This window comes from Taudactylus pleione, unplaced genomic scaffold (genome assembly GCF_031769625.1).
Source record: "Taudactylus pleione unplaced genomic scaffold, aTauple2 ptg000016l, whole genome shotgun sequence".
In the NCBI taxonomy this organism is placed as follows: domain Eukaryota; kingdom Metazoa; phylum Chordata; class Amphibia; order Anura; family Myobatrachidae; genus Taudactylus; species Taudactylus pleione.
Window position 1 is genome coordinate 806943 of NW_028284418.1, and position 22225 is coordinate 829167.

Sequence of the window (22225 nt, forward strand, 5' to 3'; positions counted from 1 at the left end):
TGAAAAAATCGTTCACTTTCTGAGTCAAACGAACGATTATCGTTCATGCGCGTTCACATTTGTAGTTCAGTCGGACTTGTCAACTCTACGATTTTCATTAAGGGAATATGCAAAAATCGGCTGTAGTTCAAAAAAATCGTTCATTACACTTTAAAAAATCTGACATAAAATCGTTAATAAAATCCGTTGGTAACAAAATCGTTGTGTGTGTGTATGCAGCTTAAGCAATTAAATGCAGCAGTAGGGCCACTGAATGTTTTTATTTCAGATGTGGGCACCATTATAGAGCATTGGAGCAAGTCCGGTAGTCTTGGGAAGAAGCAGAAGAACCTAGCACTGTCCTGGACATATATGTACATATTTGTCTCCTTATGCACTGGATAGTGTATTATTATACAGTAGTAATAATGAACCCTATTGATGATGACTGGCTGACACATGTTAAAAGATCCACACGTAGTGCTAATTATTTGTGATACTGAGAAGAACATGCATCGCTAGTAAAATTCTATTATATTACTATTTCTATTGTGGTCATGGTGTGGACTGGGGAGGGGGATTCCTATTATCTGTATGTGCCATACCTCTGTTGAGGTTTTTTTTGTGTTTGTTTTTTTACAAGCTGAAACCAATGTCTTTAATCATAAAGTTATAAAGTTTAGTGGTGTAAATTCTTCATGAGAATTATGATGCAGTTTGCAGTGTTATGCTTAATGATTATTCTAATAATTCTCAGTGCCAGATTCTGGCCAGTATTTTTAACAAAATCAACATTCTTGTAAGTCGTTGGGGACTTTTTTTTATCTTTTTTTTTGCCTGATACAAATATCTACTGATATCAATCCTTTATCATTTATTGTTGGTCAGGTAGATTGTGTTTATATCTGCCTCTTTATGCAAATAATGTTTATAGGCTAATAAGCTTCTACAGTATATCCTACAAATTACACTTATTACAATAGACTAAACTATTTTTGATACATTTTAGTCCAGGCTCTGGCCTCATGTATAATGGGAATCTGTGATTGGATTGTCATTTTTTTTTCCTCTCGTTATAAGGGGTATATTTACTGAAGTGAGAGTTTTAACCATAGCAACCTTTCAGATTCCACTTAACATTTAACTAACACCTTCTAGAAAATAGTAGCTAGAATCTGATTGGTTGCTATGGGCAACATCTCCACTGCTAACAACTCTCACTTTAGTAAGTTTACCCCTAAGTGTGCGATCTAATAGGATCCTCTGATTTTGATTGTGTTAGTGAGCAGAGGGAGGTAAGTGGCACAGATTGTACCAAATGTGAGGAAGGCTGTGGAGATAACCGGAAATCACAGACTAAAGGCTGCCGAGATATACTGAAACCTTGCCCCCTTATGCAAAACTCCTTCATTTCATATGCTATAAATTTGGACTAAAAACCGGTCTGGATTAGAGGTGAAACTGATGCAGGCACACAATATAATAGTGGTCTTTGTGGTTTTGTATAATTAGTTACTGATTTTAGATCTTGCTACAATTTGAAACCATCAATGAGTGACCACTTCACAAACCCGTATCCAAAAGCACTTATCAATTTTCTTTAAAGCTTACTCCCTTTTCTAGAAAACCATATAACAACGGTGCTAAAATATCTGATAGATGGAGAGAATAGTAGCATAAAATATCAATTTATTATACACATATAATTAATACTGTTAAAACAACTTGCTAAGGCTTCAGTATAAAATAATGTAAAGGTCAGTTGTCACAGTGCACATCATTGAGCATATAAATATATAGTCCTCCCGTTGTAGGGGAATAAAGTAGACTGTTCAATGGAAAAAATATCTATCTTATTCTGGCATAAATCCAGCTTAGAGTGGTATTACCGGATCTGTGTTCGTTGTTTAAAAGGATCCAATTAGCGATGGTCCAAAGCAGCAGGGAATCCAACACAAAATAGGTGGTATCCTGCTCCCACAGTTAGCATGCTGGGATTCCCAATGTAGCAGAAGTGTCCAAATGTCCAGATAAAAATTGTAATACTCTTAGCAACAATGTCCATTGACCCCACTCAGAGCATTGATGCGTTTAGCTGATGATTTGCAGCTTTATCAAAGGTCTCCATTTTCTACCCCACAGTGGTCTTTTGTGAATTTAATAATAAGCCTTGTAATTGCAGCAATTGAAGGACAGCATCAAGGGCCTGATTCAGCAGCGATCACTAATGTAAATGCGTACACAGATCGAGCGATTGTTAGCCATTGCGCATGCGTGTAAGCCACTGCGATTACGCACGCACAGAAGAATCCATTGCAGAGTGAGTGGGGGTGATGATGGGGGAGTCTTTGGAAAAAACGCAGGCGTGCCTGTCCGTTTGAATGTCGTGGCTTGGGCGTGCATAAATTAGCCACTGCAATTGCATACACAGCTTGAGAGCCCACTGTGTGCAAAGTGACTTTCAGTGTCTGCGGCAGGTCAGACCTGGTGTAATTGCTGCGTGACTGGCTGATGTGCATCGATGCTACCGATGTTTACACAGGTAAGCGACATCGTGCTCATGTGAGAAGGCAGCAGTGGGCATCTTTATGCCGGCCGTGCTTATGAGGCAGGCATTAGCATATTTTTGCAGCTGCGTTCTGTGCAAAATCGCAGCTGTGATTGCATTAGCGATCACTGCTGAATCAGGCCCCTAGTCAGAAGGGTGACAACTGAGCAGCAGCTTATCATCAGTTGAATAACAAACTCTAAATACAATATCAAACATCTTAATTTAAGGTATCTTTACAGATATATTCATGAAAGGAATAAGATAACACTTCTCATTCTATCAGTCTGTATACTGTGCAGTAGCCCTTTTAAAATGACCAGTTTTATAAAACTCACAATAATCACTGGATTCTGGTAGGAGGCCACCTTCATAATTTTTAAAGTTATTTCTGGATGTACCAGCTATGGAAATTGTTATGTGTACCTGACATTGAGGATCTTACCATTTGGAAAATATTCATTAAAAATATTCCTTTTTTGGAAATTTCTTTGAGCCGATTTGTGACATTTTGTTATATACTATTGTGGACATTTATATTTTATAAGTCTTGAGGTGTCTGCACTAGAATTCTTTTGTTTTTTATTCTTACATGCTCATTATCACCGGAATACACACCTCCCATTTATCACACTGAGGATTTATTGTGAAGAGGTTCCCCAGTTCTCATATATTGGGATATCGCATAAGATAAGTTATATCATATTACTATATCTATAAGCGAGAAGTGGTATTCTCCAATCTTTCTTTCTACAACTGATGTAGGTCTGGACATTTCTAAGACGTCACAGTATGGTGACTCCATCTACCATTAAGTTTCAATACTGTTATGCCATGACTTTTGCCAATGCAGTGTAAGCATTACTGCATCAGTCATAGGTTATATGAATGAGCTGCTCTACTGTATGTACACTGGGCCTGATTCAGAGCCGCTTGTAAAAAGCGAGCACTCGCTCTCAATCAGGGCGGCCTTTTTTTTTTTAAAACCGGCCTTCTGGCCGCTCGCATAGCTGTGGATGACCACCCACAGCTATTGCGAGCGGACAGGTGATGGTCGCGACCATCGGGCTTGCAACGAGACCCTTGTGGTAGGGTCTCGTTCCCGCAAGCCCCAGTAGGCTTAATAGAGCAGGAAGCTCACTACTGACATCACTAGTGATGTCAGTAGGGCCGCCTTCAAACGGCAGGCGTTCCTTCGGGAACGCCTCCGTTTGGCCAGCCACCCCCTCTCCCCGCCTATAAAACGGGGCGAGCTGTCGATCAACAGCCGCCCCGTTTGTAGCGAGCCCCGGAGCGTGTGAATTTCTCACTCGCTCCGAGGCTGCATGCGCAGTGCCCCACGATCGACCCGCTTGCGAGTGGATCTGAATCAGGCCCTCTGTGTGCTGTTCTATTCTTAAATAAAAGACTGAGAACGTAATTTGTGATGTTAGATAGATAAATCCGTTGTGTTTTTCTGTAATACGAGATGGATTTTACAAACATACAGGTCTTATATGATTTCAAAACTAAGAATTAATGACTGTTTTGACTTGTACCTAGATATACTGTAGAAATGTTATGTTGGCAGGAAATACTGTCTACTGTAGAAGAAATCAATATATGTAAATTATAATATACAAGGTTCCCATGAGCGTTGCAAGGTTTTCACGTACAGTTCAAGTCTATGGGGAATCAGCAGTTTCTGCATGATTTTCGTTTCTCAGCAATTTACTAAAGGCACAGGAGAGATCAATGATTAGTAATGCAGGATACCGCAGTCCCCTCCATCCTTTTTAAATGGAAACTGCATCGTTCTTCAATTGATTAGGCTCTGAAAAGCAATCTTTTTTTCAGAGCTTTTTCCCATGATGGTGAACAACATGTTGAGATGGCATTAGCCATTGTAGCCTATAGGCTACAATATTGATTTATTTTCCATACAGTGTTCTTTAGATTCCTTGTCCAGTAGCTTTCGCTTGTACATTTGCGGCCTGATGACCCCACATGCGCAATTGGCAAGTAAGGTTCTAATTGTCAGGTTTTTATTGGAGCCACTGTTCAGGCAAGAGACATTTGGTGATTGCGCCCTTCAATTCCTTATTTCCGTGATATGTGGCGATAATTAGTGCTAATTTTTTAATAACTAGACTCCTAAATGATGATGATACTTTTTTCTTTTCTTAGCACTGCTCTTTTTTTGTAATACTGGTAAAGAAAGAAAAAAAAAAAGAGACTACTTTCTGTGTGTTCACTTGTCTATAACATAATGGAGCACTCCAACTTTCAGTACATTGTATCCAAATCTCAAGGGATTGCAAAATGGGTTTCTATATGATCATAGGAAGGAATTCTTTATAGGGCACGATTTACACTGTATTGCACTTTCATTGGCCTCTCCGCTGGGGAAAGGGTTCTTCGTTTTGTGCTGCTGGAATGGTATTCTAGCACTTTGTTCTCCTATGTCTACTAGGACATTAGGGGGGAAGGTCACAGTACATATATCGATGTCCCCTTCCCTAATCATCCGTGCACTAGGGAGGAGGGAGATTGGTTCTCTGTTCTGCATTGTCAATTATCACCAAACAGAGAAGAATCTGCTACAAGGCTCTGGAAAGTCTGAGTGCAGACACGTGACCTATAGAAGTTATATCCCAGAAACATAACCTAAACCCTAGTAAATATATACACTGAAATTACTGGACTGTGCATTTTATATTTCAAACAATGTATAGTTTAAAGCGCTAGGATAGAATGCTGTTTTCTTAGAGCCCCCTTCTTACTATAACGTCACTGTCTTTGCCGACTTGTGCGAAAGTGACCAGTCTAGAGTAGAAAACAAATAATTTAGTTGGCAATGTGAGGGATACAGTAGTGTAGGGAGCATCTTTTTTTTGGGAAGCTGGCACAGAGAAAGGAGTTGGTTGTAAGAGAGAAAGAAACGAGGAGCTAATGAATGTTAAGGCTCCTGTATAGAAGGGGAAGGTGGGAGGAATGATAGCAGTGGAGAGGGACTTGCACAGGTGGGAGGAATGACAGCAGTGGAGAGGGACTTGCACAGGTGGGAGGAATGACAGCAGTGGAGAGGGACTTGCACAGGTGGGAGGAATGACAGCAGTGGAGAGGGACTTGCACAGGTGGGAGGAATGACAGCATTGGAGAGGGACTCGCACAGGTGGGAGGAATGACAGCAGTGGAGAGGGACTTGCACAGGTGGGAGGAATGATAGCAGTGGAGAGGGACTCGCACAGGTGGGAGGAATGACAGCAGTGGAGAGGGACTTGCACAGGTGGGAGGAATGATAGCAGTGGAGAGGGACTTGCACAGGTGGGAGGAATGACAGCAGTGGAGAGGGACTTGCACAGGTGGGAGGAATGACAGCATTGGAGAGGGACTTGCACAGGTGGGAGGAATGATAGCAGTGGAGAGGGACTCGCACAGGTGGGAGGAATGATAGCAGTGGAGAGGGACTCGCACAGGTGGGAGGAATGACAGCAGTGGAGAGGGACTTGCACAGGTGGGAGGAATGATAGCAGTGGAGAGGGACTTGCACAGGTGGGAGGAATGACAGCAGTGGAGAGGGACTTGCACAGGTGGGAGGAATGATCGCAATGGAGAGGGACTTGCACAGGTGGGAGGAATGATAGCAGTGGAGAGGGACTTGCACAGGTGGGAGGAATGATAGCAGTGGAGAGGGACTTGCACAGGTGGGAGGAATGATAGCAGTGGAGAGGGACTTGCACAGGTGGGAGGAATGATAGCATTGGAGAGGGACTTGCACAGGTGGGAGGAATGATAGCAGTGGAGAGGGACTTGCACAGAGTTCTGGTCTCTGGAAATAAAACCTTATTAAGGCAAATTAAAGGAGGGAACTTCACCTACAACAAATTCTGTACCCTAGGTATATCTTAGGTCTTTGTAGTGGATACAGCAGATCAGTTGTAGAATCTATGGGTAACAAAAACAAATTATATTCCCTGAATGGGGAGTTCTCATTTAAGTTCATAGGTTTAAAGAAAATATTTTGTTTTGAAACCTACAGTATATCCTGGTATATCAGACAGGTAGGGTGATCTATTCTCCTCTATAAAGTGTTGCAATGGCTATTTATTGCATTACAATAATAGACCAGGTCATCTCTGGTGTTCAGACAATGCTTTTTGAATTTTCTTTTATTGTAATAATCCTCAATCTTCAGCAGGAAGAATTACCATTCACCTAGCTTTCCCCAAGCCGGCAGTGGGGATGCAGTGCTGGGATTTTCTGTGGGAGCAGATCACTGTTTGAAGTCTTGTTTAACAGAAGAGGCTTCATGAATAAATGCAGCTCTCTAGCTGTCACAGTTCAGTCATTGTAGATTTTTGTCAGGTATTCCAAAGAGGCTTCGCAAGTCGCAGGGTGTTTTACGGATGATAAAGGATAACTGGGGATAAAAAAAACATAATAATAATGGGATGCATTAAAATCTGTTGGACTGTATTCCTAGCAGCAAATAATTTAATGTGCTAGTAAACATACAGTTCAGTCGATCACCTACTTTATACCCATTGCTTTTACTGGTTTTTACCCTCCACACCTACATCCATGGTCCCCTTATTCTGTGTTTCAAAGGGGCTATAACACTGTATTTTTATGTGGTTGTTGTTCGCATTAGTTGTGTATTAGTACAAATATTCATTATAGTAGTTCATGTTATGTAATACATAACATGAACGAATATAGGACTGAGTATGTTTGTTTAGATTAGAACAAATTAGATCTCCCCCCTTCAAACAAACTATAAAGTATAATGAACTGCTGTGATCAGTTAAAGAGTTTTATGTATTTTGGTCATTTTCCTGAATTGATATTTTCCCAGATTTTACAAAAGTTTTTCCAGGAGGTTAAAATGTATATTTATAATCCTTCAGTTACAAATATAATGCTTGTGATATAAAGTGTTTAAAGATGCAATGCCAAATAGCTCTTTGGTGTTTTTTATAGCAAGTACCTTTTGTCCCATGATGCCGATTCATTTTCCATGATGTCTTTAGTTTTTCCTTTTCAAACCTCTGTGTGGGATAGTTGTGTAGCTGCTGCTGCTGCCGGTGTAACACATTTGCACTTCAGCTTTAGAGGAGAGTGTAAAGTGATATGAGTCAGTCGGTCAAGAAACTCCTCAGTGGTCAGGTGATGGCAGATGAAGAAGGGGCGAGGAACAAGCATGCACAAAAAAGGGGCATTTATCTAAAGCAATTTGGTAATCTAATTACTTTGCTGTAATAAGCCAATTGTCATTTTGCTGGAAGAGTGTTTGTTAAAACACAAACGAGCACTTTTTTCCCTTAATGTGGTAACTGTAAAAGCTGTCCAAGGTGTACTAGCCTTTATAATCTCTGCATTGGATGATCTCTGTGCTGCATCCTTCTGAGGCAATTACTTGCTTGCAGTTTACTAGGTAACAAATGTTCTGTGCAGATTGGTGGATTTACATACATATGACCATATTCAATTAGCGGGGGAAAGCCGGGATCAGCGATAAGTGCAATGTTTTCGCCTCATTCGCCTGTTTTGAGGCGAAGTTTCGCCTACTTACACAATGTGTATTAATAGACCTAATAAAAGTAATTAGGGATCTAATATTGAGTCACAGGGCTGTTATATGCATGTTTGCATAAGTGTTGAAAAATGGTATAAAGCAATGTCTTTTGTACAAAATAATTACTGTAGTTAAATTGGGGGTACATGTAAGTGGGTACCACTATAGTGTTTTCTATAAAGTGTAAATTTAAAATTTTTAAAAAATACATCTTCTGCAGCCTCCTGCAATCCTAAACACCTGTCCCATCCATACAGCACCCCAAAATGACATGTCTTTCTGTTAGGGTAAATTAAGATAAAAAAATGTGTTTTTTTTACCTAATTAGTCATTAGGGGGGTGTCCAAAGTGTTCTGAACAAAGTCCCCACATTTTTAGCCCAAAATAGGGATTTTGCACATCTTTTCTCCTGCCTTTGGGTGGAGAACATTTTTTGCCTGTTTTTGACTATGGAGCTTTCACCCAGGTGAAAACGTCCTGGAATTGAATAGGACGAAAGTGTAGAAAACCGCGTATCAGTGAAAACTTTTCACCGATCGCGGCTTTTCGCCTCTTTTGAATACGGGCTTTAGTGTTCACTCTAGGTCCGGCGCTGAACCTAGAGAAAGGGCACTTTGGCATGTGCCAGAGAAAGGGGTGTGGCCATGTGAAAAGGTTGTTTGTCTTTAAGACGCGCCCCCTTGTCATCACTCTTGGGGCGTGCCCGGCACTTACGGACATGCTGGGCTGCACCGAAGCGCTCATGTCTCTGGGAATAGATGCCGGGCGCCATCCATTCAACGGTGATAATCACTATACCACAATTTTCCCCACCTGTGGGACACTGCGGTCTGTGGGTGGGGACAGCACCTGCAGGCTGTTCTAGAAATCGGGCATGGTGCGACTCCCCGCTAAAACAGCCTAGCGGGAATGCTACAGACATGGGGAACTGCAGTGATATCACTCCATGTTTATGATATAATTATTGCTTTCCATTTAAACTCCCCCCGTCTAATATGATTATTAGTTGTTGTCTGTGAACTGGGTATATATTTAAACTTCTGTAATTAAGCTTCATCTTTGAAGTTTAATTATAGTGAAATGTAAATCCCAACTTAATTTAACTTTATCAAAATCTGAACCCCCCAAAAAGATGCAGTAACATTGGGGATCAATGTAAATGTGCCCGAATAGCCCTAATAAAGCTACGTACTTAAGTTGTTTCAATAGATTCTTGTTAGCGTCTTTGCACAAGTGGTGAAGAATGGCATTAAGCATTTTTTGGTAAAAATAAGTAGTCCTGTCAAATTTAGGGTGCTTGAAAATGGGTGCTAGCATATTTTAAAGTCTCTAAAGTGAAGTTAAAAAAAACATGAAAAACGCTCCTGTTGCAAGCTCCTGCAATCAAAAAACCATTTGACCCATCCTTGCAGACCCCCCAAAAGTTTATTTCACCAGTCTTTATGCTTCTCCCCCCACTTTTTACTTTTTTCGCTCCCAAAATTTACTTTTTTTTTGGGGGGGGGGGGATTTTTTGACACAGTTGTCCTTTGGGGGGCTGTCCCATGGGTTCTGAGTAGTTTCTCCACCTTTGCACCCCAAAATAGAAAATGTTGCACTTTTTTTCTCCTGCTATTCAGAGGCAAATCTTTTTCGCCTATTACATTGCATTGACTTTCTGCGTACGCGAAAAGTGGGTGGACTTGAATACGGGTATAAGTTTCCGCCACATGAAAAGCTGAGATCGGTGAAAACTTTCCGCGGATCTCGGCTTTTCGCTTCTAATCGAATACGGCCTTTAATTTGACTTTAACAAATTCTGTTTTTGTGTTAAGATGTATTACATTAAATTAATCACAATATAAACCTTTACTTTGATGTAATATATATAATTAAGATACCAAAATATAATGCAGCAGCATATTAGACAGTTGGCTGGATATCACAATGTGTTGTCCCAATATTAGCTCAATAATCAGTACAAGACATTAGAAGATGCACTTTAGATCTTATTTATAGTGGTCTTTTCATGTTATCCTGTTGCTAATAACTTTCTCTGGTTTAGTATTATTATATATATATATATATATATATATATATATATATATATATATATAATTTACCCTATATCAGTATCTCTTTTAAGTCAGTTGTAACTATGGCCATAGGAATAAAAAGTATTGAGTGTGTGAACTACTGGTTTGATAGTAGAGACACCAGTGTGCTTTAATTATATATATATATATATATATATATATATATATATATATATAAAATTCATTTAACCACTGTCCAATCTTTCTTAATGTAACTGATTCAGGGAGATATGCTACAATGTGCCATTTATTACAAGGGCCCGGGAGTCCGTGTACTTCTGCTATAAGAAGATTTCCTATACTGCGCAGTCACACAAGGGGAATCCTCTCGATTGCCCCAAAAATATAACTGGTATGCCGATTGCTGTCTCAGGTATTAGTAGAGTCTTGATAGTTTTTTGAGCTGTTACCCTTCAGCAAGTTGTTCATATACCTCGAAATAGAGAAAGTAAGTGCTGCACATTTGAAGACCTAGATTTACATCTCTGCACCAGAAACGCATTGACCTTAAGAAACATTCTCTCCATCTTGTCCCTGCTGGGTTTTCTTATCGATTGTTTTACTCACTTTGTTCTTTGCCACTAGCTAATACATGCGTATTTGCTGTGGACGTGTATTGTATGTGCAAGTAGTTCTGTATATAGCACTTACGTATCCTTGAAAATAGAGAAATTTAGCATTTATATTGTAGCAAGCTATAAATATGGCAGAGGCAAAACTGCTCACAGGGAAAGTTGAAAGTGGGTGAATTGTTGGTGACGCTCTGTGTCTGCTTCCTGATTTGTGAGCCATTGTACTGTGTGGACTGGTACAGCTGCAGATCGAATTTTTCACTAGAAAAGTATTTTGACTGCATAAATATATGGGACATAAAATAGTGTCTTTGGTTATAAGTGCTTTAAAAGAATGACAATAAGGAGACACGATATCTGTTATCTGTAAGTTATGACCTTGGAGAGGTCACAAGTCTCATGTTTGACAACCAAGATCACCTCGGAGAAGGAAAACTATGTACTACCTTTAATGTACTATATTTGCTTTACATTTTTAAAATGCTTTGTTTTAGGGAAAGAGGTTTTCTGAAGGTCAGTTAAACATTAATTACGATTTCTTAATTGCTTCTTATCTATAAATTCAGGGAACATTTTGTTGTGCTAGATCAGTGATTCCCAACCTCGGTCCTCAAGGCACACTAACAGTCCTGGTTTTGGTGATATCCAGGCTTGAGCACAGATGGTTAAATCAAAATAACTGAGGTACTAAGTAAGTCACCTGTGCTCCAGTATGGCTGTCCTCAAAACCTGGACGTTAGTGTGCCTTGAGGACCGTGGTTGGGAACCCCTGTGCTAGATTCTTGGTTAACATGCAGAAATAATGTAGACATTCAACAAAACCAGGATACAGTATTTATAACACTGGTAAAAAGATGTAGGTTAATTAATATTACTGAAGATTTAGATTTAGAAATTGATTGAACTTATAATGTGAATAAAAACAGTTGTACTGTATCAACATATCGCACAATTCAGGACCATGGCAAAGCCAATATTACAGACTTCTGTGGCTATTTAATTATAGTACGGGCAGGTATTCAAGAAATTTTGTTTTGGCACATTAACATTTCAAAGACTGTATTATTCAGTTGAATAATATCCATCCACTTGCTCTCTGCCACCAATTTACAGCATGTTATGTTAGGAAGGGAGTGCTACTCTGCCTCAAGTAATTCCACGTCAGCAGAGTGTCAGAGACAGACTTGCAGAGGACTTTTACAGAGAGGCTTAAGTGGTGATGTCACAGCAGCTTACCTTACTGTGTGTGTGTGTGTGTGTGTGTGTGTGTGTGTGTGTGTGTGTGTGTGTGTGTGTGTGTGTGTGTGTGTGTATATAGACATAGTTAGAGGTTTTTTGTTATGTACATTTTAATGTGGCAGTTTTCTGGTCCTTTGGCAAATCAACTTTCAGGTCTTATGACCTTTTCTGCTTGCGCTGCATAGGGTTTCAAAATGCACCAGGCAAGTACATTGTGCTGCAACTCTCTTGCTGAATGAATTTAGGTCAAGTGGTTCTGCGAATGATTATTTACAGACAGAAGCTTCTGACGCCTGATTATTTCTCTGCAGTATAAATGTGATGTTTAGATTTAGAGATAATTATTTAATTGTAACTCTAAAAATGAGAAGAATTTGCATGGTTATTCACCAATAAATTCATAAGGGTCACTTATGGAAATGCAAAAGCACATTGCAAATGCTGTTTTTTGATATTACGTTTCTGCTTTTGTGTATGTGTACCTGTTTCTGTGGGTGAATGCATAGATTGGAGGACACAGATTCAGGTGCAGAAGGATCTGTATAATGGGACAAGTTAGGCAGATTTGTTGAAAAGTCGAGAGTGCATTTAGGCAGGTGTTCCCCTGTTTTATGGGATTGGGTATTGGATGCAGGTGGTCACAATCCCGACACCGGCATCCCGACAGGGTTAGGATACCGACACTTGTCGTTCAGTATCCTAACCCTCTCCCTCTCCCTAACGATCGCTCCCCAGTGCCTAAACCTAACCTGCCCCCTAGTGCCGAAAACTAACCTTCCCCTCCCTGCACCCTAAACCTAACCCTCCCCTCTTAGTACCTAACCCATACTCTCTACTTAGTGCCTGACCCTAATCCCTCTAAACCCACTACTTACCGTCGGGATGCCGGTGCCGGGGTATGCAGTCGGGAAACCGGCTGCCTTAATACCTACAGCTGGCCTCCCGGCTACTTTATCCCGGTGTGGGGAGACGCCTGTCATTTACCCGTCGCCGGGAGACCGGCACCCGGCATCCCGATCGACGGGATGCCGGGCGCCGCGAGCGGACAGCCGCGGGGGGGGGAAGGGAGGATTAGGTTTAGGGCACCCGGGGGAAACTGAGGGTTAGGCACCCCCCCGGGAGGGTTAGGGTTAGGCTAGGGGAAGGGGAGGTTAGGGTTAGGCACCCCCGGGGGGAGGTTAGGGTTAGGCACCCCCCCGGGTGGCTTAGGTTTAGGCAGCGGGGAAAGGGGGGTTAGGGTTAGGCACTTAAAGGGGGGATTAGGGTTAGGCACTTGGGCGGGAGGTTAGGGTTAGGCACCCCTAAGGAGGGTTAGGGTTAGGGGGTTAGGTTAGTTTATACTTCCCTTAGAGACCATCGGTATTTCCAGCGCTGTCGGGCTTCCGCTACCGGGCTCTGCTGATCTGTTGGGCTGCTGCTGCCGGGAATCGAACTGCCGGCCATTCGGCAGCCGGGATACTGTCAGGTGTCGGGATTCTGGCGCTGGCATTCTAAGTGCTGGCATCCCGACTGTCCATATTTTGACCGGATCCTGTTTTATGGGTGGGCAAACAACCTTTTCCTTCCTGAAAAATGACTTATCTGGCTGTTCATAGGCTCATGCTTATACTTATAATAGGGCACAGTTTGTGCCTCCCACTAGCAGTTCTGCCAGAAATCCGTGTGGGTGAAATCCAGATCCTACTGGATCCCCTGAAAAAGCTGGATCCATACTAAATAGGCCTGCATTGAAAAAGCCGGATCCACCAAAAAATCGGATCCATGCTAATTATATTGGACAAGTCTGATCCACTGATAAAGCTGGATTTACACTAAATAGATTGAAAAAGCAGGATCCACTGAAAAACCCAGTTCATAATTTGTTATTGTGATCATTTAGAGTGGTTCCGGTCTTTTCTAAATATTTATTTTGGTTCTGGCTCTTACCCTGTTACACCAGTAAGTGCATTCTAGCTGCACTCCATCTAATGTAATAAAGGTAGTGCTGTAAAATGGGAGTAATTAGAGTGACCATTTCATCGTTTTCGCCCAGGTGCATTTTCTAGAGCATCCACAAACCTGAAGACACATGGCATATTTTAGGAATACAACGCATAGAATTTAGCAATATGTCACACTTTTTCTTTTCTTTTATGAGCCTTCATGCATGAATTGGTCAGACGCCATTTTGGTGTAAAAATGTAGACGTCATTAGATGGCAGGACTGTCTAGTCTGGTAAGTATGGATGTTAGATCTAAATATTTACACCGGTATGCAGTGGGAAGCCGGCGGACCTAATCCCGACAGCCGGCTTCTCGACTGCTTAATCCCGGCGAGGGTTAAATGGCAGGCATCTAAATCTAGACGCCTGTCATTTTACCGCTGCCGGAAGACCGACGATCGGCATCCTGATCGAAGGGACGCTGAGCGCTGATAGCCGCGGGGGGCGGGGTTTAGGTTAAGGGTTCCCGGGGGGGACCTAGGGTTAGGCACCCCCCGGGAGGTTAGGTTTAGGCTAAGGGAAGGGGGGGGGGGATTAGGCACCCCCGGGGGGAGGTTAGGGTTAGGCACCCCCTGGGGGACTTAGGTTTAGGCGGCGGGGAAGGGGGGTTCGGTTTAGGCACTTGGGGGAAAGGTTAGGGTTAGGCACCCCTAAGGGAGGGTTAGGGTTAGGGGGTAGAATTAGGTTAGAGAATACTTACCTTGGACGATCGGAATTTCCTCCTCTGCCGGGATGCCACAGTCGGGATTCCAACCGCCGAGCATGGGTCCGGCGGTAAATCATACCGATTCCATTTACACCACCACCAGCCACATGAAATGGTGCCCTGCTGGGCTATCTGGTTATGACGTACCGTCCAACAGCTGGCCATATAGGAACACACTGTACTTGGATAATCAACTTCAGACATTTGTTTGCAAATCAGTCAAGCTAAGGTCTGTGAGTGTGTGTTCAAGTTGTATTTACTATAAGTTAAAATGCTGCTAATTGGTCAAATTCATTTAAATATACGAAGTGTATGCTGTAACTTTCAGTTTAGAATCCAAGAAGAAACCACTTGATGCTGTTTGACATATAGACTTGTATAAAAAAAACTATTAGAACACAACAAATGGATAATTTTGGAGGAAAGAGGTACTTTGTGTCCAAAACATGAATATTTAGGAAGCTTAATATTACTACTTATTATCTTGTGAGCTGTACAAAAAGCCATCATCTGGTATTGCTCTGTTTAAATGGAAGCTCATCTAAAAATGAAAACTTATTTAAGATTTATTATTGCTGAAAAAAATGTTTAATTTGGTCAGTGTCTAATGCCACCAATGGAAAAAAAAAAATAATTGCGCTATGAACTTTAATATATTCCCGCATCTGATTTATACAGTATATAATTTTCTCAGTTTCGTTTATGAACTACCAAATTGAAGGCTAATTTTGTTGCGATAACAGTATTAGCATTTTTTCAGATTTTCTGATAATTCCGAGAGAAGAAAGATAATTATAATTGACAATGGAGTATAACAGTAGTAATGGAACACTGCATTATTTGTGATGTACTCTAGTTAGGAAGCCGACGGTCTTCTTGCCGATTGCCGGCTTCCTGACACTGAAATCCCAGCATGGGACTAATGATAGGCGTCGAAATACACGCATTATTTTGCCTGTTTTTCAGATCACATTCATAGCACATGAATGTAGCTTTAAATTTTTATTAATGAATCTGTTCTCTCTCTTTGTGCTGTCGTTTGTGCTCTACAGTCTGTTATAGGGATTCTGCATAGCCTTTTTTTTCTTTAATCTGCACAGAGCTGCTCATGTAATGAGTTTGAGCCAGAGGGATAATACATTTCATCTTTGCACGCAGCTGCAAATGAGGGAAGTAAGTGTGCAGTTGAGTATCTGGAAGAGCTCTATATTATGTTAATTCAGTTACTCAATAACATTTTATATCTGGTAATTTGCACAGGTCCTTCGCAAGCCTGCCCCTTACAGTGAGTCTGTGCCTTATACACATGTGTCTTTAATTTAGCCAATTTGCTGGCACAATGAAGAAAAAGTACAGCAATAAGCCATTATTTAAGTGTGTGTTTACACACGTTCAATGCTTAGAGGACAAGAGCACCAGTACTTTTGTCTCCCTCATACTAATCACATAATAAGTGCATCAGCATTCCAATTACATAGCTATTTTCTCACACAAAAACAAAAACACACATTTGCTTCCTAGGAAATGCAGCGGCAGTCAGAAATGTTATAGTATTGTTTTATTGTCTGTACTTAATGATGAAAAATTATTTTTGTATTGAACACAGGCTAGGTACAAGCAAAGTCTAGATCCCACAGTGGATGAGGTGAAGAAGCTCTGCACTTCCCTGCGAAGGAATGCCAAGGAAGAGCGAGTGCTATTCCACTACAATGGGCACGGAGTTCCACGCCCCACCGTCAACGGGGAGATTTGGGTTTTCAATAAAGTGAGTACTCAACAGAATATGCAGTACTTCTGTGCCTAGGGACATTTATCGCAAGTCTAGGGATAGGCACAACAGTGGCTGCTTTGATGCCAGTAGGATTCGGGTTTGCAGGTTGAATAGAAGAGGATCCATAGTCATTATGTAAAGGCGTAACTAAAAGTGCAATCATTAGAGAATAAGGGGATGAGTATAAGGTTATTGCTGTTACAGAGTATCAGTTTGTTCAATGTATAAGAGTGGTGTAATGCATGGACATTAGGGTATACAAAGTTTTATAAATAAAGACATTCGTTATATTCATAAACCAGCATGGGCAATTTCTAACATGAAGCATAACCCTGGTCTTGTGACCGCTTTAGCTTCATTTTGGAGATCTATAAACAACAATTAAAAAACGAAATAACAATATGCAAGATTAAACAGGACATAAACAACTCAAAGCAGTTTAGGTTCAAATATATTGAATCAACAAAATTCACAGCATATAACCATTGCGTCTGGTTTGTGGAACCTGTTACGTAACCATCCCTTATATATATATATATATATATATATATATATATATATATATATATAGACACACACACACACACTCCTGTTTTTTCCCAGGACAGTCACCCTATCAGATGGTTCATGGTTTCATTCATAAACAGCATGACTCAGGCAGGTCTGGCATAGTTGGTAGGATCAGTGGTCTATGAATGTAGAGCTCCTGGTCCCATGTTAATGTGTTCCCCAAATCTAATCTTAATGTATCCAATTGCTTACCCATTTGGGAAGAGGGACATACGATTCCCAATGCTGAGTACTACTGCTGTTAATATTTTGTAAAAGAGCTGGATAGTGACTGTTACCAGTATTTAAATGCTACAATAAATTGCAAGACAACAACAAGCTTAGGAATTGAGTATAGCCCTTTGGTGTATTTTGGAGACTTGATTGGAATTAACCAAAATGCCAAGAAGCAACGTACATATAAAGTGTACGATCGTAGGTCTCTACCTCACATTTTATCAGAACCCAAACCCTCCCAATACTTATACAAATACTTCCTAATGTTAAAGGAAGTAGCGAAAATGGGAGTGAACAGCATCTACATACAGGAGTCTTCCGAGCGTTAAATGAATGTAAAGTACATTTTATAAAAACTGGTGCAAATGAAAAGGTAGAGTTTCCCTTAGTAAAGAAATATATTCTAGCTGTCCTTTCCAATTCAGTTTAGAAAATGAAATCAAGTATCTGGCAGCTACTAACAACAACTAAGTTTTCTCTGGCACTGATTTTAATAAATATCCCTTCTGTTACCTTAATTGGAGCCCTGCCAGACTGTGTCACAAACTCACGGATAGATAGTGGAAGCTTGCCTGTACTTTAGGATTGGTTAAGACCCAGTGCAGAGGTGCGTAGTCTAACGTGACAGTGGTATTCACCAGGGACCCCTGCAAAGAGGTTGCGGCCCTCTGACTAGGTTTCCTAGTACAGATGCTGGTGTACACTGGAGTGTGGTAGGAAGTACGAAGTAGACATACAAAGCATAGTCAACATGCTGGGTCAGAACCAAACCGACGATACGGTACCATGGATCAGACGGAAACATGTCGCTGAGAATAGCCAAGGTCAATCTGGAATTATCAAGTGCTGTACTAAGGAAGAAACAGAATCAGGAACGAGCAGTAGGAATCACTAGTGATGAGGAACACTGGAGTTTGTTTGGGAGCCTATACTCTGGCACTGAATAGTGCTCAGAGGCAATCTTATATAGGAGGGGTTTCAACTTTGCACCCTAGTGATATCACACTAAACGTGCTTGCCCTTTAAGTTCAGTCTTCCCTAAGGGAGTCGTGGCCACAGTGGAACAGCTACAGCAGCAGGCCTACTGCCCCGCTGCTGGCCAGTAAGAGATCCCTGCGCGTGTGCTGATGGACTTACCCCCCTCCCGCCGTGGAATCACCTACCCTGCCGCCGGATCCATTAAGAGGGTTCAGGAACCCAGTGCTGTGACACTATGGAGATGATGGGTAGACCAGTGGTTCTCATCCTCAACCATGTTTTGGTGATTTCTATCTGTGGAAGCCGATGGGATTATTACTAACCCAGCAAAATAGATTAACTCGTGTGCATGATTGAAGTAGTCCACAAACATGACCTGTTGGGAGGTACTTGAGGACTGGAGTTGAGAAATCCTGATGTACTGTAGACCATTTCCATATATTGCCAATGACAAATACGGATATTTCATTAAATCCTCAACGTTTCCAGTGAAGAGGTTGTCAAAGGTATTGCTACCCAACTTCAGCTGGGAGACCACTAGAGCTAGTTAAGTTCATAAGCGACCCAGTAATTTCCTGTCATACCGCACTTTATATCTGTATGTGTGAAATAATAAAGAGATTAAAGCTACTTGTATTTCTTGTAAACTGGAATATATTTCTATTTTTTTTGTTCTTGTAAAATTTCATATCTGTCTATAAGAACAAACAGAACATGAAATGAGAGGTTTCACATTTACAGCTCAAGCACTACAGAATGTCATCATGTAGGAACCCAGTGTGACATATTTGCCTTGGGCCTCAAAACATTTTGTTCTGAAGCTGTGGATGGGTAACGTACCTGGAACAAGAGGTCTCTGTTGAGTCTAATCCTGAATTTCTCATGTCGTCTTGTAAGGACAGTTGAATGATGCACAAGGTTCAAGTTGAATCTTTAATTTTCTGTTCAAATTCACCTTTATTTTTCCTTGCTTCCTAAATGTGTTACAGTAGTTCAAGAAGAGGTGGCATTTGTGTCTTGGAAGCTTAGTTTTGTTGAGTAGGCTTTTATATACATATGGTCTTGTTTCCCTCATGTTCTATAAAACTACATTAGGGGATAAAATTGGTGGGTGTTGTATAGAAAGTCGACAGTCATCATGCCGACATAAGAATGTTGAAATGTCAACATTCGTCACGTGTGGACACTTGACATGATAGAATGTCAACAGACCGTACCTGGTGGTCTAGTGGTGACTTGCTGCTTCTCCAGCAGCAGCTTCTAAGTCACAGTCCTCCCGAAGCCTAAAGCTGGGTACACACTAGACAATATATTGGCAGATTTCTCCATTTGAGCCGAATGTGCAGGCAGAGCTTAAGTTCTGGTGGCCAACACCATGATTCTTTGTGGCGGGGGAACGATATATCTGGTGGTCGTACACCACATCGTGCAATGTGTATAAACTGCCTGATATATCGTGCCGTCGCTGGGTACACTTCGCCTATCCGACTTACCACCTCATTCGCCTGTTTCAGAGGCGAAATCTTTCCGTGCTCGTCCCGCTTTACGCCTAATTCAATTCCAAAACAGGCGAAAACGCAAAGTGGCGAATGCGGAACAGGCGGAAAGTACTGAATAGATTGGGGAATCAGTCTGTACCTCAAAATAAAATGCACTGACACTGGAAATCAGTACAGATTTTTTTGGCTGTTTTGTCCCACATTTGCACCCCAAAATAAAGATTTTGCACTTTTTTTCACCTATTTATTGGAGATCCTTTTCCACCTATTACAATGCATTGAGTTTCCGTTAAGGCGAAATCGTCCTGGAATTGAATATAGAGATACTTTGAAAACAGGCGGAAAGTCCAAATCGGCGAACACTTCTCTCCAAACGGCACTTTTCGCCTCTAATTGAATCCGGCCCATAGTCCACCCAGCTTAACACTAACCTTCCCCTAGTGCCAAACCCTAATGTTGACATACTGAGAAGGTTGGGATTTCACATGTTGGGATTTCAGATGTTGACATTCTGAGGATGTTCACTTGTTGCCTGTTGACATTTCAACAATGTCCACAACATAAATGTCGACATTGTTATTGACATTTAACTAGCACCTTCTAGAAGATAATAGCTAGAATCTGATTGTTTGCTATGGGCAACATCTCCACTTCTGAAAACTCTCACTTTAGTAAATATACCCCTTTGACATTAGTATTGAGGGAGATTTGGGTTAGAGACCGCCAAGGGAGAATTGGCCTGTTTGAATATTATTGCCGCCTTGACAGATAAACGGGAGGCTATATACCAGAAATACACAGAAAAACGTGGTCATCAGTGTCACAAATGGTGGAAGCCAGACTCCACTCAAAGTCAGAGGAAATGTTAAAGGGCCTATTGCACATTGCTACTATAACACAAGCACAACTGTTGCAAAGAGCTTTGTTTCAGGAGGAGACCACTCATCTGTTACAGACACAGCTGGTTATTCTGAATGTCTATTTACAAGCACAGCAGAATAAAGCGGTACAGCCTACTCCCATTTTTTCAGAGAACGACACCAGCAGACAATGAAGAGGCATACCTGATCGTGTTTGAGCAGACGCCTAATTCTGGGTACACACTGACAGATATATTGGCTGATCAATTGATCGGCCAATATATCTGCTGCACGTCGGCCAGTGTGTACCAGCGATATGTCTGTGAACGGCATCGTTCACAAACATATTGCATTGGCTGCGCTGCACAGCCGATGGACAGATATGTCTGCAGACATATCTGTACACACTCAGCGGCAGTCACGGGGAGGGGGGCGGGACACGCTGCAGCCTGCAGATGATGGCCGTTCAGTGTGTATGAACGACCACCATCTGCAAATATATCTGCAGATCACTCGCTTCGGTGTGTAACCAACATAAGTGTGCAAAATGGCTGGAGGACAAGTAGGCTGATATTCTAGTGGCATGTTTGTGCAATAAAGCCTAACAAGCTCATATGGATTTAGGTGAGATTGGGGCACTGGACTATACATGCTTGAAGCAATAGATTCTATCCTGATTGAAATTACAGTCGCTGGATAGCTTGACAGTTTGTTTAATACAAGCCAGTTCGGCCACAGTTGTGGATTAACAAAATAAAAATGGCTGTAATATTAAAGTAATTCACTCGCACAAGTTGTTGAGGCCTTGACAGAGCTGTTCATAGATGGGTTATGCAAAGTAACCCACAAATGTTTGGTGAATTTGCCACAGTTGTGGAGAGATTTGTCGCTAGGCTGTGGATACCAAAACTATTTCTATTCCTGTCTAATCCTATTACAAACACATAAATATGTGGATATGGCCTAAATGTCCCTAGGACTGAGAGTGCACAGACCAAGAAAACTTCAGCACAGAAAATAAATTGTTTGATATGCCTTTAATTTGGAAATGTGGGTCACCTAGGGACTCATTGTCCAACGTTACAGGAAGAAATAGACTTTAGCCTGTCCTAACCTGTTTGCCCTTGCTACAGCTTTATGTAGCTGGTTGCAAGAAAGATTCAATTGTTCCAGGTGGTCATAATGGTGGATATGACAGTAGTACATGCTATAGTTCAGTGGTCTCCAACGTTAATTAAGATGTGAGCTACTTTAGAAAAATGAAACCTCCTGAAGAGCTACTAAAATTGTAGAAAAAAAAAAATCTGGCTAATAACCGAACAATTGAAGGTAATTTAATGAAAATGAAAAAAAAAAAATGTTGCATAGAAAATAAAAATGCATTTAATTATTACAGTGATATTGTTGTAGTTTGTAAATACAATGTAAACACAGGCACATTTCACTGTTAATTACCAGCTCCAAGGAAGTACGTGCAGTAGAGGAGTAAAAGATATAGGCAGGGCTGCTGTGTGACTTACCGGCATGGCTGGGCGGGAGTAACTCGCTCCGCCAAAGCGTAGATACTGTGGGTGGACCCACTGTGAAGCATGTCAGGTGATTGCTGTAGAGCCTGCGGCAACCACCAGATGTGCTTCCTTATGGCTCCACCCATGGCGTCGATGCCACGGGGG

At 41.4% G+C, this 22225-nt stretch overlaps 1 protein-coding gene across 5 annotated transcripts in view; it reads left to right on the top strand.

Annotated features, from left to right (window-relative positions):
• Positions 1-22225, top strand: part of RPTOR (regulatory associated protein of MTOR complex 1) — a 319880-nt gene that overhangs the window by 140749 nt on the left and 156906 nt on the right. For all 5 annotated transcript variants that reach the window (XM_088474208.1, XM_088474236.1, XM_088474218.1 and 2 more), the window contains exon 4: positions 16265-16423. In XM_088474208.1, coding sequence (XP_088330334.1) covers positions 16265-16423 — 159 coding nt within the window. The remainder of the gene's footprint in view (positions 1-16264; positions 16424-22225) is intronic.